Source organism: Oncorhynchus mykiss, chromosome 1 (genome assembly GCF_057628025.1).
Source record: "Oncorhynchus mykiss isolate SJ-2025 chromosome 1, ASM5762802v1, whole genome shotgun sequence".
NCBI classification, from domain to species: domain Eukaryota; kingdom Metazoa; phylum Chordata; class Actinopteri; order Salmoniformes; family Salmonidae; genus Oncorhynchus; species Oncorhynchus mykiss.
This window is the reverse complement of record NC_143022.1, coordinates 34692539-34706510: the sequence shown is the minus strand read 5'-3', so window position 1 is coordinate 34706510 and position 13972 is coordinate 34692539. Positions and strand designations below refer to the sequence as shown.

Sequence of the window (13972 nt, the reverse complement as noted above, 5' to 3'; positions counted from 1 at the left end):
CTAGGTTCAATGTTAGCTAGCTAACATTAGGCTATAATTAGCCATGCAAATGAATTTCTGAATCGAATAATATTACTACACAGATCATACACGTAACGTTAGCTAGTGAGCCAGCAAGCTAACGTTCGCTAGCTAACTAACAGTATAACTTGTAACTTGCAATAAAAACGACTGATCTATATGGCAGACCAATCTAAACTCCTCTCCCGGCATGTCCAGCCCATCCATTATCTCAGCCAATCCTGGCTAGCGGGAGGGTTCCTGTCTTTTTCCGTGGCTAAACCAACTAGGCTCGTAATTTAACAATTCTATTCGTATTCACGGATGGAATACAACAATGTTCGATAAGGCATTTCTGCCAAAAAATGCATTTTGAAAAAACATAGTGGGGAGAACAAGTATTTGATACACTGCCGATTTTGCAGGTTTTCCTACTTACAAAGCATGTAGAGGTCTGTAATTTTTATCATAGGTACACATCAACTGTGAGAGACGGAATCTAAAACAAAAATCCAGAAAATCACATTGTATGATTTTTCATCAAAGCAACTCAAAACTGCCCCCCAGCCATAAGAAGTTTTTAAGGTGTATACCTCCCTAAATCCCACCCCCTTTCCCCTCTTTCTTACCCCTTCCCCCCTTCTCCTCTCTTCCCCCACCACATTTTCAGACTTTAGATACAACTTCTCAGCAGCTAACCTGGTCAGACATTAGATAAAGCTATGGAAGCTATGTAGCCAGCATGTTTGCTCAGAGCCTGTCCTGTGCCCGGGCTCCCTGGACAGACAGTTTCCCTGTGTACGGTGCCAGTAATTGGAAAGCCAGGCCCAGTCACAGATAGTTCAGTGGAAGGCTGGGCTAGAATGATCTGTGGATTGGACTGTCAAACCTGTATTATCATCCATCATACTGACCACTCTGACATATATAGATCTGTATGTGTGTGTGTGTGTGCGTGTGTTTGTGTGTATGTGTGAGACATGTGGAAGTGCCCATCCAGCCTCCTGTGTATTGTCATCCATCATGCTAGGCCTGGTGACGTGTTTTATGGGTGTAAAGATGGTGTGCAGGAGAACAGAAAGGAGGAGTGGATTGAAAAACAATTTGAAAAGCTCTATGACACAGTTGACTTCATGTCTGTGGAGACGTCGTCTCTCTCTCTCTCTTTCAGACTTCTGAAATTTGCTTTGGTTGAATTTGTTTATGGAGTGGTCCTGTTCTGGTTTGATTTGTGGTGCTATTATACTGACAAATTCCGCTCATAAGGGTTGGCATGACACCGGTCAATGGCTGTCATTACAACAAGCTTCAACCCCCCCACTCATTTATACGAGTTTATGACAAATGACAAGGCATTGTCGTGCAGTGCAGAGTATTTAGCTGTCCTCTGGGTTATACAGAGATAACTTATTATCTCTATTAAACTCTAGTGGAACAGAAGAATGTGAAATTGGATCTGAAAGAGAGAAAGAGCTGTATATGAGGGATGTTGTGAATCACTAAGACCTCTGTGGAGAGCTGTGTGTAGGGTTTGTGTGTGAGTGTGTGTGTTTGTGCGTGTGTGTGTGTGTGTGTGTGCTAGAATGGTGGTGTATTCAAACCGAATCAGAGAGCTGCCACCCTGCTCCAGGACAGGACCACCATGAACAGAGCTACAGGGGAAACAAGGGAAATGTCCTGCCACTTTCTACCAGCCTCCATGTAGCCACATTTCCTCTGAAGTGGCATAGAGGCAATAAGACTATCCCCAAACCACAGGCACACAGTCTGCGATGGACAAGCTCACGCAAGCATACACACACACGTACATTCTAACGCAAGCACACACAAACTCAAAGACACACACACACACACACACACACAAACTCAAAGACACACACACACACAGTATCCCCTTCAGCAGTGATTTGTGAGTAATTGCATCCAGGCGGCTCCTGGTTGTGTCTCTGCTACAAATCACAGACATGCTCCCCATCAACGCCTTTTGATCATGTCAACTGGTTCCTGTGTGGAGGAGCGGGAGTTGGGTTAAGTTCCTGTTTAACTCCGTTTAGTCGTCAGCTCCAGAGAATCCTCAGGCTCAGATAAAACCGTGGTCCACCAGGACAAGTGCTTAACCTGTATGAGGTGTTGAAAGAATAGGAGAGGAAAGTGAGAGGGTGTCAGAGAGGTGGGAAGCATTACTTCAGTTTAAGCCATGCTGATGAACTTCACTCCCAGAAGTTGAGTGTCTGATAGTATGTGTTAGGGTCTGGAAATGTTGACCCCGTCCTTTAGAGATAACAGTTAATAATCTACTGTAAGACTGTTTAACAATACCATGTAGACTGCATGGTGGTGCTGTGTGTGTTTTTATTTTATTTAACCTTTATTTAACTTGGCAAGTCAGTGAAGAACAAATTCTTATTTAGTGACTGCCTACACCGTCCAAACTCAGACGACGCTGGGCCAATTGTGCGTCGCCCTATGGGACTCCAAATCATGGCTGGTTGTGATACAGTCTGGATTCAAACCAGGTTGTCTCTAGTGACTCCTCTATCTGAGATGCAGTGCCTTAGACCACTGCACCACTTAGGAGTGTGTGTGTGTGTGTGTGTGTGTGTGTGTGTGTGTGTGTGTGTGTGTGTGTGTGTGTGTGTGTGTGTGTGTGTGTGTGTGTGTGTGTGTGTGTGTGTGTGTGTGTGTGTGTGTGTGTGTGTGTGTGTGTGTTCGCTGACGCTTCTCATTACCTTGTTAAAAATCTGTGTTCAGTTTACATTTCCTTTAACTCTAATTGATAACCTTTGACCTTTTGACTCACTGCAGCGTGACTGACCTGAGTCACCTCTAAACAGAACCACAGACACCACAAGACACTGGACAGAGATGAATCACACATTGATAACCTTTATAACTCGTGACCTTGCGACTACAGTATAAGGTTATATATGCACAAAGCATAGTTCTGAGTCATTGGGAATCAACTTTTTCACATCCCACATCTCAGAACTGTTTTGTAGTGAATTATTCTTTCATAACCCATTAAGGTCCTCACCTTAAAGTACCTTAAGTGCAGGGTATCAAAATCCGGAGACATTTGTAAATCATATATTTTTAAGGGGATGCAATCGCAGATAGAACCTTATAGTTCTGAAATGTCATTTTGCTCTGCCCTTCCTATAGGCAGGAACTCCAACAGGAAGTACCCGTGCTAAGGGCTATTCAAAGCTGGTCTGACCAATCGGAATCCATGATTCAAGATTGTTTACATCATGCGGACTGGGATATGTTCCAGGTAGTCTTTGAGAATAACATTGACGTATACACGGACACAGTGACTGAGTTCATCAGGAAGTGTATAGGGGATGTTGTTTCCACTGGGACTATTAAAACCTATCCAAACCAGAAACCGTTGATAGATGGCAGCATTCGCGCAAAACTGAATGGGCAAACCACCGCATTTAACCACGGCAAGGTGACTGGGAATATGGTTGAATACAAACAGTGTAGTTATTCCCTCCGTAAGGTAATCAAACAGGCAAAACGTCAGTATGGAGACAAAGTGGAGACACAATTCAACGGCTCAGACGTACCTGTACATAGACCTGGAATCACTGGCCACTTTAAAGATGGAACACTAGTCACTTTAATAATGTTTATAAACTGCTTTACTCATCTCGTATGTATATACTGTATTCTAGTTTACTGTATTTTAGTTAATGCCACTCCAACATTGCTCGTCCTAATATTTATATATTTCTTAATTACATTATTTGACTTTTAGATATGTGTGTATTGTTGTGAATTGTTAGATATTACTGCACTTCTGGAGATAGCATTTCACTACTCCCACAATAATAATAAAATTTGATTTGATTTGAAGAACTTAAGTTATGGCCATTCTTCTTAAAAAGTGGAAAAAATGTCAAAAGAGGACCAGAACCTATTATATGAATAATCAAGGACTTGGGACTATGAGGTTCTTGAGAGGATTAGAATTTTTCAAGTTCATATCTCAGAACTCTTTTGTGATGTCTTTCTCTTTCATGACCCAGTAAATATATCAATGTACATACACTGAGGTTTTGTTGACAACCCAGCATTGTGTGATTGGATTGCAGTTATAATCTTATAGCATCATGTTGAAAGTGTTTTCGCAGATAGAACTTTGAATTATTATTATTTGCATTGTAGATTGAGCAACTCTATGTGAATAACTTATTTTTGACCAAAATGTCAGATAGAACCTTATAGTCCAAATGTCTTGAGCTGCTGGATCTGCTGCAGTTAATGTATTCTACATTTAATTACTCCTGTATGGACTAACGGGTGCAAGCATCTGTGAGACCTCTAAAATAAGCGGGCCATTTATGCCCACTCGTCTTCATTAGGATTGTTGTTATTTCAAATCAAGTTTGCAGCTAGGTTGAAGACAGACACCATTGTCTGACCAGTTTACAGTAGGGTCTCGCATATCTTTGACTTTGGGACTGTTTGATAGTTTTTTTTTCTTGTGTTTTCTTTAAGTCTGTAAAACTCCAGTCATTGTTTTTCTCTGTGTTTGTCTGGCGACTAGGGCTCTGATCAGTAATTAGTCGACAGACCGATGCAGAAAACCACTCCAACAATTATATCAAACATCCAATCTGGCTGTGTGAGTAGAGTTCTGAAAAATCATCTGGTTTTCACTCACAATTATAGTAAATGTGCTTTTTATGCCAAGTGGAAAACTATTTGTCAAAATGGAACACATTTTTGGGGGGACATGCATACATTGTACGTTTTTATGTCAGTTTGAGGTTCTGTTCTATATTTGACATACTGTATGTATTTGTGCTTTGCCTCGAAATCAGCAGGTAGCCACAATAGAATGTTGTTTCTCTGTCTAGCATAACAACATTTTACAGACAGAATGACTATGCAAGTTAAAAACAAGATGGAGCTCCGTCTCCCTGTGTATTTTCTGCCGTTACTCAAACTGCACAGTGTTCTGTGTACTGTTTTTTTAATGCCTATTTCATTCTAATTCCATTTTAGCACCAGCTTTTAGTTAGCACACCTGTCTCTTTCCTGCTCTTACCCGTCTGGTTGGTAGCAGAACCCAGTAAACTGTTCCAGTAGCAGAGCCCAGTAAACTGTTTCTGTAGCAGAGCCCAGTAAACTGTTCCAGTAGCAGAGCCCAGTAAACTGTTCCAGTAGCAGAGCCCAGTAAACTGTTTCTGTAGCAGAGCCCAGTAAACTGTTCCAGTAGCAGAGCCCAGTTAACTGTTTCTGTAGCAGAGCCCAGTAAACTGTTCCAGTAGCAGAGCCCAGTAAACTGGTCCAGTAGCAGAGCCCAGTAAACTGTTCCAGTAGCAGAGCCCAGTAAACTCTTCCAGTAGCAGAACCCAGCAAACTTTTTCCGTAGCAGAGCCCAGTAAACTGTTCCAGTAGCAGAGCCCAGTAAACTGTTCCAGTAGCAGAACCCAGTAAACTGTTCCAGTAGCAGAGCCCAGTAAACTGTTTCAGTAGCAGAGCCCAGTAAACTGTTTCAGTAGCAGAGCCCAGTAAACTGTTCCAGTAGCAGAGCCCAGTAAACTGTTCCAGTAGCAGAACCCAGTAAACTGTTTCAGTAGCAGAGCCCAGTAAACTGTTCCAGTAGCAGAGCCCAGTAAACTGTTCCAGTAGCAGAGCCCAGCAAACTGTTCCAGTAGCAGAGCCCAGTAAACTGTTCCAGTAGCAGAGCCCAGTAAACTGTTCCAGTAGCAGCAGCCAAACAGAATACCAAAAAATAGAGCAGATGACTTGGGGAAGCCAGCCAGATGCTACTTTACACGGTGCTAGGGTCCTAGTGTATAATTCCGATGATATCACCTTCTCTGAGAGTAAAAACAAGACCACATAAAAAAATACTACTGTTTCTATAGAATTATGTAGTATACTGTAGAATACTTTACTACACACTGTAGTATCCCTCACTACTTTCTCATTACTTTCTATAGAATGTTGCAGTATACTGTAGAAAACAGTATACAGTAAGTACTACAGTATTATCTACAAAAAAACACTTTACTAAATACTACAGAAATGTCAGCAAAAACACTACATTGTTTATCTATTGTAAATACTAAAGTATTTAAAATGTGTATATACCCTGCACATTCCCCCATATCCCAATTTGTGCCACATGTGAGCAACCTACATGCCAAGTGAGAAACCTACCTGCCAAGTATTCACCATATATTGTGCTCTCTAATGTTTTAGAAAAAACAGAAGCTCTGAGCTCTCCGTTCAGAACCCATTCATACCTACCTATCTACCTACTTACAGGTTATGGAACATTTTCCCTTTTAGTATTTTTTTCAGTAGGTTTCCTCAAGGAGAAAGACCCCCACGTTTATGTCAAAGATAATAAAACAACAACACATTAGTAATTACTTCAGTAATGTCCCCAAAACACTGTAGTAAATACTATGGTATACTACAGTCCACAAAAAAAACTACAGTAAATACTACAGGATACCGTACTGCAGTCTGCAAAAACACTACAGTAAATACTATAGTATTATACAGTTTGCAAAAACACAACAGTGATTATACAGTGCTACTCTTTTTTTACTAAAGCATGTATACTATAGTAAACTTTACATTCTACAGTATACTACAGTGAATTCTACAGTAACGTCCAAATAAAATTATTCCTACCATAGTGTACACTATGTCGGAGGCTGTCTGTCTACCTCCTCTCTTCTCGCTTTCACTTCTATCACTCTCCTCTTATTTCTTCCTACAATCACCCCCCCCCCCCCCCTCTCTCACACACACCCCTCTCTCTTAATCTTTGTGTGCTCATAGAAAAGGTCAGACAAATGAAAGTGAGATAGAATAGACCATTTGAAAGTGTGAAATTGGGTAAAGGAGACCAAACCTCATCCGTCATTCTGGCACTCTGTCCAGCCCTAGTGGTTTACTGCCAATGTTATTTTATACTTATACACTGTCACTGCTACTGCCAAGGCTAAAACACAACATCACTGCTACTGCCCAGGCTAAAACACAACATCACTGCTACTGCCAAGGATAAAACGCCACTGCTACTGCCAAGGCTAAAACACAACATCACTGTTACTGCCAAGGCTAAAACACAACATTACTGTCCCTGCCAAGGCTAAAACACAACATCACTGTTAGTACTAATACTTAAATAGGCTACTCTCCTCCTCTCTCCTCTACCCGGACTAGTGATGTGCTGACACTCTGAGCACACTGCCAACTCAGGGGGTTCAAAATAACAGACTACGAAGGCCGCCTATTTGGAGAGCATTAGGATTGCTCCAGTCTGAGGCATTACTCTTGAGCAAGTCAATACACTGGTCTGCAGAATTCGATTTTCCAGAAAATCACTTCAGTTCTGTCACTCAATGAGAACAGACAGGGCAGAGATATAACCCTACAAGTCTTTGATGAGCGACAGATCAGACAGAAAGACAGTACCATTGCCACATTTAAGGTCTATGTGAAATAGAGTGTCTGGGAGGATGGTGTTGATGTGTGCAATGACCAGCCTTTCATGGCTACTGATGTGAGTGCTACGGGAAAATAGTCATTTAGACAGGTTACCTTGGCATTCTTGGGCACAGGGACTATGGTGTCTTTCAATGACAGCTAACAGAAGTTGAGTGATTCAACAGGATAACAACCCCAAAACAAAGAATTAAATCAACAACAGAAAATACGCATTCTGGAGTGGCCCAGTCAGAGTCCTGACCTCAACCCCATTTAAAATACTGTGGCATGACCTCGAGAGCGGTTCACACCAGACATCTTAAGAATAAGGTTGAAGTGAATCAGTTTTGATAAGATGAATGGTCCAAAATTCCTCCTGACCGTTGTGCAGGTCTGATCCGCAACTACAGAAAACATTTGGTTGAGTTTATTGCTGCCAAAGGAGTGTCAACCAGTTATTAAATGCAAGGGTTCACATACTTTTTCCACCCTACACTGTGAATGTGTACATGGTATATTCAATAAAAACATGAAAACGTGGAATTGTTTGTGTCTTATTAGTTTAAGCAGACTGTGTTTGTCTATTGTTGTGACTTAGATGAAGATCAGATCAAGTTTTATGACCCATTTATGCAGACATACAGGTAGTTTCAAAGGGTTCACATACTTTTTCTTGCAGACTGGGTTAGGGAGAGGTTGAAAATGTCAGTGAAGACACTTGCCAGCTGTGTGTACCTGTGTGTATATGTGTGTTTGTGTGTGTGTGTGATTCATCCCTTCAGTAGAACCCTATTCCCCTGAGTGAGAAATAACCCAGTGTCTTCCCAAGGTAGCATGTGATAAACGACTGTATCTCTGTACCATTTCGCCTCCGCCACTCAGTCGCTGTAAAGGAGAGGAAGGAGAGAGAGGAGGAGGACTGTATTGGATAGGTCATAGTGACATGAGTATTTTCAATTTCTATACTTTTTTTTTACATTTGGAAGTTGGGAATTGATTTAGTGATTTCTTACTAAAGTGACTTTCTTAAGGAGAGGCATGTTTCATTGTGAAAGGGGAAGTGTATCTCTCTCATTTTGTCCCTCGTGTAAGGTCCTTTGGATATAGCAGTGCTTTGTGAGAGTTGTGGTGGACCCTGGTGGTGAGGGACATGAGGATAGTTGTAACTGATCCATGATGACAAATGTCTGCTCTGCCAGAGGGGGGCAGTCACGTACCACAAAACAGACAGTGATGTTTCAAAGCAAAGGCATGTCAGCTATGTCAAACCATAATATCATTAACCTGCAGAGATTTCTGTTTGTTTTTTTGGTTTTTATCATAGGACGAGATGATGAATCATCGAGCATGAATTATAATTTCAGTGCCTGTAATTTATAATACTTATTAAATACTTGTGGTAATTGGGCTGTGTGCTGTTAGCTAGGTCTATATCTTTCGTGTATGGAATATCATTGTGTGTTTTTTACAATTTAAAATACTGCAATTGTATTACAACTATTCGCTCATGCTAACAAAAGAGAAAAACTGTAACAACAACCAAATGTCTCATCTCAATGTGTTGATATTTGAAATAGATGAATATGACCAAGCCCACTGTGGAGGTTAGTTTCTAAAGGGGACATCTGCAGTTCAAACAACAACGAAGCGGTAATCCCACCACAGTTTTAATAGAAATCTGAGGGCTGCGGGTGGAGACATTCACATTCATAGACAGCTATGGATGCAAGGACTGAACAAGCGTGAGATTAATGTTATAGCTTTAACCATGGCCGATATTCAATTAGATTGGGGAATTGGAAAATGCGCTATTTAAAGGTAATTTCCTATTGAGCTGACATTTACAACATTTACGGTGAATGTTGTCACCGCGAACACAGGAACCTTGACTTTAAAACGTGTATTGCGGACAAAGCCAATCAGATTGAATCCCAGTCCAAGTTTTGAGGCTTTACAGTATTTTTTCACAATTACATTATTAACAAACAATTGAGTAAAACAAGTTTATGTTGGGTTATGACGTGGTACAACAGTTGAACTAAGCTCATTAGGCATTTAGAAGTTATATTATTCTAGAATCAATGGGTATATACTGTATCATTAATTTAAAGTGCAAATATTTATGTACCAATTGCAGAGTGCACATGACTTAGTAGCATTGTGGTAGAGTAACAGTCTGAGATATAACAAATAGCAAGACAGGGTCAGTAAAACCAGGCTTTATGAATAGATTTTTATTAGAACAGTAGACTACATCATCATCATCATCATCATCATCATCATGCCAAACACAGTCAATACAGCAGCATCAGTTTACTTCCTCATTTACACTCAGCAGTCCTGCTGGTGGTTGAAGTTGGCTGGAGATGACCGGTACAGAGAACCAGCACCTTTTATACTGAAGAATACCGGTTCTAAAATAGGAACTCTGGTTTGGTAAAATTAAAGTCTGAATACTTCAGTTATGCACTACTTAAGTGTTCAAAAGTATGTCAGTACTTCCAGTAATCGATTGTGTGCCTTATATTTCCTACTGAAAATAGAGTATTTACACCTCAGTAACAGGTTAACATGTACTGCCTCTAAGCTAAGAGCATACCATCAGAAACAACATGAAACATTGCACAGTTATATAAACAAAGGTACACTAGAATGGCGTTCACATGCAATTAGCACAGTGTCATGCTGTTGGACCATAGGATTTACTCTTCAATGTGTATGTTATGTTCACAACTACATTCCAGGTTCACTGTGTCTGTCTCTGTTGAGATATTCCAAAATGAAACACATCCTGAAGTACATAGAAAACACATTTAATGTACATAATGTAGTGATTCTGCTGAAAATACATAGACGAACAGATACACTATGCTCCTGGAAAAGAACACAATACCTGTATTTTGCTGGAAGAGTATGGTACGCTATGTAGTACATTTGCAGTCTGACATGGACATATACGGTACATTAGTGGTATGCTAACTATTGTAAGAGAAGCCTGCATGTCCCAAAAACACCAGTGGTCTTTTTTTAATGAGTGGAAAGTATTTGCTCTGTTAGTTGGTCCTGTTTGCCAGCATGTACATGTTACATTGCATTCGGAAAGTATTCAGATCCCTTGACTTTTTCCACATTTTAGTACGCCTTATTCTAAAATGTATTAATTCGTTTTTTTCCCTCATCAATCTACACACAGTACCCCATAATGACAAAGCTAAAACAAGGCATGAAGTCAAAGGAATTCTCCGTAGAGCTCCAAGACATGATTGTGTCGAGGCACAGATCTCAGGATGGGTACCAAAACATGTCTGCAGCATTGAAGGTCCCTAAAAACACAGTGGTCTCCATCAATCTTAAATGGAAGAAGTTTGGAACCAGCAAGACTACCTAGAGCTGGCCGTCCGGCCAAACTGAGCAATCGGGAGAGAAGAGCCTTGATCAGGGTGGTGACCATGAACCTGATGGTCACTCTGACAGAGTTCCAGAGTTCCTCTGTAGAGATGGGAGAACCTTTCAGAAGGACAACCATCTCTGCAGCACTCCACCAATCAGGCCTTTATGGTAGAGTGGCCAGGTGGAATCCACTCCTCAGTAAAAGGCACATGACAGCCCGCTTCGAGCTTGTCAAAAGGCACCTAAAGAATCTCTGACCATGAGAAACAAGATTCTCTGGTCTGAAAAACAAACTACTATTTGGCCTAAATGTCAAGTGTCACATCTGGAGGAAACCTGGCACCATCATCCCAATGGTGAAGCATGGTGGTGGCAGCATCATGTGGGATGTGTGGGATGTTTGTCAACTGCAGGGACTGGGAGACTAGTCAGGATCGAGGAAAAGATGAACGGAGCAAAGTACAGAGAGATCCTTAGTGAAAACCTGTTCCAGAGCGCTCAGGACCTCAGACTGGGGCGAAGGTTCACATTCCAACAAGACAATGGCCCTAAGCACACAGCCAAGACAACGTAGGAGTGGCTTTGGGACAAGTCTCTGAATGTCCTTGAGTGGCCCAGCCAGAGCCCGGACTAACATCTCTGGAGAGAGCTGAAAATAGCTGTGCAGCGACGCTCCGCATCCAACCTGACAGAGCTTGAGAGGATCTGCAGAGAAGAATGGGAGAAACTCCCCTAAAACAGGTGTGCCAAGCTTGTAGCAGCATACCCAAGAAGACTCAAGGCTGTAATCGCTGTCAAAGGTGCTTCAACAAAGTACTGCGTAATACCAGTATTTGTTATATTTCCGTTTTTGCTATGTGATTATGGGGTATTGTGTGTAGATTGATGAGGAAAAAAACACAATTGAAACAATTTTAGAATATTGCTGTAAAGTAACAGAATGTGGAAGAAGTCAAGGGGTCTGAATACTTTCCGAATGCACCCCACATGTAGGTGTTATCATAAAGTAACAACAGGGTTATAATGATAGAAAACAATAAAAATAGATGTTACAAAATGTTTTCTGAAATAAATCAACTTATATCAAATATTTTTTTCACAATGTACATATATCTATGAATATGTGTGTGTTGGAAAACAAGTTTTGTATGCAAATTGAGTAATTGATTCACTTGAACAACATGTAACAGAGTCGATGCAGAGACGTCAAAGTTTTAGGGTTCTATTCTATCCGAATCGAGGACGTTCAGTGTTACAGCATGATTGAAATTCAAAGGCAATGTTCCCACGTTGGCGGAGACTGCATTCCCGGTAAACGCTGCATATGTCATCTCAATCAGGAATTACCTTACATTTCTATCACGCAAACTTTAACGCTTCAGCGACACAGATTGAATAGTTAAGCTGGGATGCAGTGGTTTGACTGAAACATAAACTGAAGAAAACATTTCATATAAAGTCAACTTCAACTGTGTAACATATTTTATTACAGGGCTCTGAACAAATCAAAAAGATAAACGTGAAAACAAAACGTGAAAACATTTGTGTCTTGGAAGGGAGAGATTATGTGTACACTGAACACAATCACTTTCATAATCTCGTTGGATACTTGTTTAACCTACTGCTAAATTCAATTGTTTATGGTGAAACAGCATCATGTAACAAGAAACCCGCAAACCATTCCCTTTAGTACAAGAATGTGTCAAAGCATATTTACATGTCTGATTTAAGTTAGAATAACATCTTTAGTTATAAATCCATGGCTACTGAATTTTCAGTAGCCATGAATTTATTTTCTTGCAGTGCTCGGGCATCCTCCTCTCTCCTCAGAACTCTTCATATCTCATAGAATCTTCTCAACATCAAACCGTTGTGCTTTACATGACCTGTATTTTATAATTGTCCTTGTGATACACACATAAGGTACATCCCCTGCTCAATCATGTATGTCATAAAACACTGTCATCCCTTGTTCTAAGATAGTGGTTGTTAATAGAAGATACCCACTAAATCTGGGTGGACAACAACGATGAGCTATACAAAGCCGTGCTACTGCGGAGACAGAGCCATGTTTTCATTAGGTTATTCAATAGTAGAGAGAGCATGTAATTACATGAAGTCCAGTCCTCATGTTGGCTGACACTGTCCCTCCATGGTGCTGGGGCCACAGAGGCCAGCTGAGATAATAGAATATAATAGTACTGTATCATCCTGTGTCTCTGTGCCGTGTCACTGTAAACATGGGTGCCCACGCAGCCTACACATCGACCAGGGCGGGATATTGCCTTTGTTTCCAGTTGAGATTCTCTTTACAAAGTCAGTGTGGAATGAGTCTTTATCTCTGTATGGGGCAGAGGAGGCAGGGGAGGAGGTTCGGAGGGTGTTCGTGAACGAGGAAAGGGTATGTGGGTTGGGGGTTGGAGGGTCATGGGATTCAGTTGGTGAGAGGTCAGACGCTGCGGGGGGCTCTCTCTAGTTCGTGGGTCCGGCGGTTGCGGCCCTTCTGCCTCTCCTGCAGGTGTTTCCATTTGGCCGCCAGGCCGTGGGCGTGCACGTGGGTGTGAGCGTGCACAAGGCCCTGCTGCTGCTGCTGCTGGTGTAGCTGGTGTAGCTGGACCTGTTGGGATAGGTTTGCTTTCTGCCTCCTCTGCTTCCTCTCCCTCTTCCACACCTGCTCACAGAACTCATCCACGCTATTCAGGGTCGGGTGGTTCACTAACGACAGGAAGTCACGGTACCAAAGCTTCTGATTGGGCGATTCCCGGGCTGTGGGCGTGTCCCGGGCGGTGGTGTGTGTGGTAGCGGTGTGTGCGGCGTCTTCGTCATCACGATGAATGAGATCGTCGAGACGTTCAGTGTCGATGACCTCCAGGGTGACCTTTAGGAGCGTCTGCATGAAGCCGTGTTCTACTGCCTGGCACACATACATCCCAGAATCCTTCTTGTCCAACGTGCGGATCAGCAAGCCCTGCTCCGTACATACAAAACGATCCTCTGTTTTGATCTGCACAGAAAGGAATAATACAATGATTACTTCACTCGACTTGATTTTACTTTACATACTAAGATATTTGACATCCATTATTTTGAGTATTTGTTTACATAGTCACAGTACAGG

At 41.6% G+C, this 13972-nt stretch overlaps 1 protein-coding gene across 1 annotated transcript in view; it reads right to left on the bottom strand.

Annotated features, from left to right (window-relative positions):
* Positions 1-9683: 9683 nt before the first annotated feature.
* LOC110521527 (semaphorin-3ab) overlaps positions 9684-13972 on the bottom strand; it is a 36451-nt gene continuing 32162 nt past the window's right edge. The window contains exon 18 of the mRNA XM_021599130.3: positions 9684-13858. Within this exon, the coding sequence (XP_021454805.3) occupies positions 13304-13858 (555 nt within the window). The 3' untranslated portion in view covers positions 9684-13303. The remainder of the gene's footprint in view (positions 13859-13972) is intronic.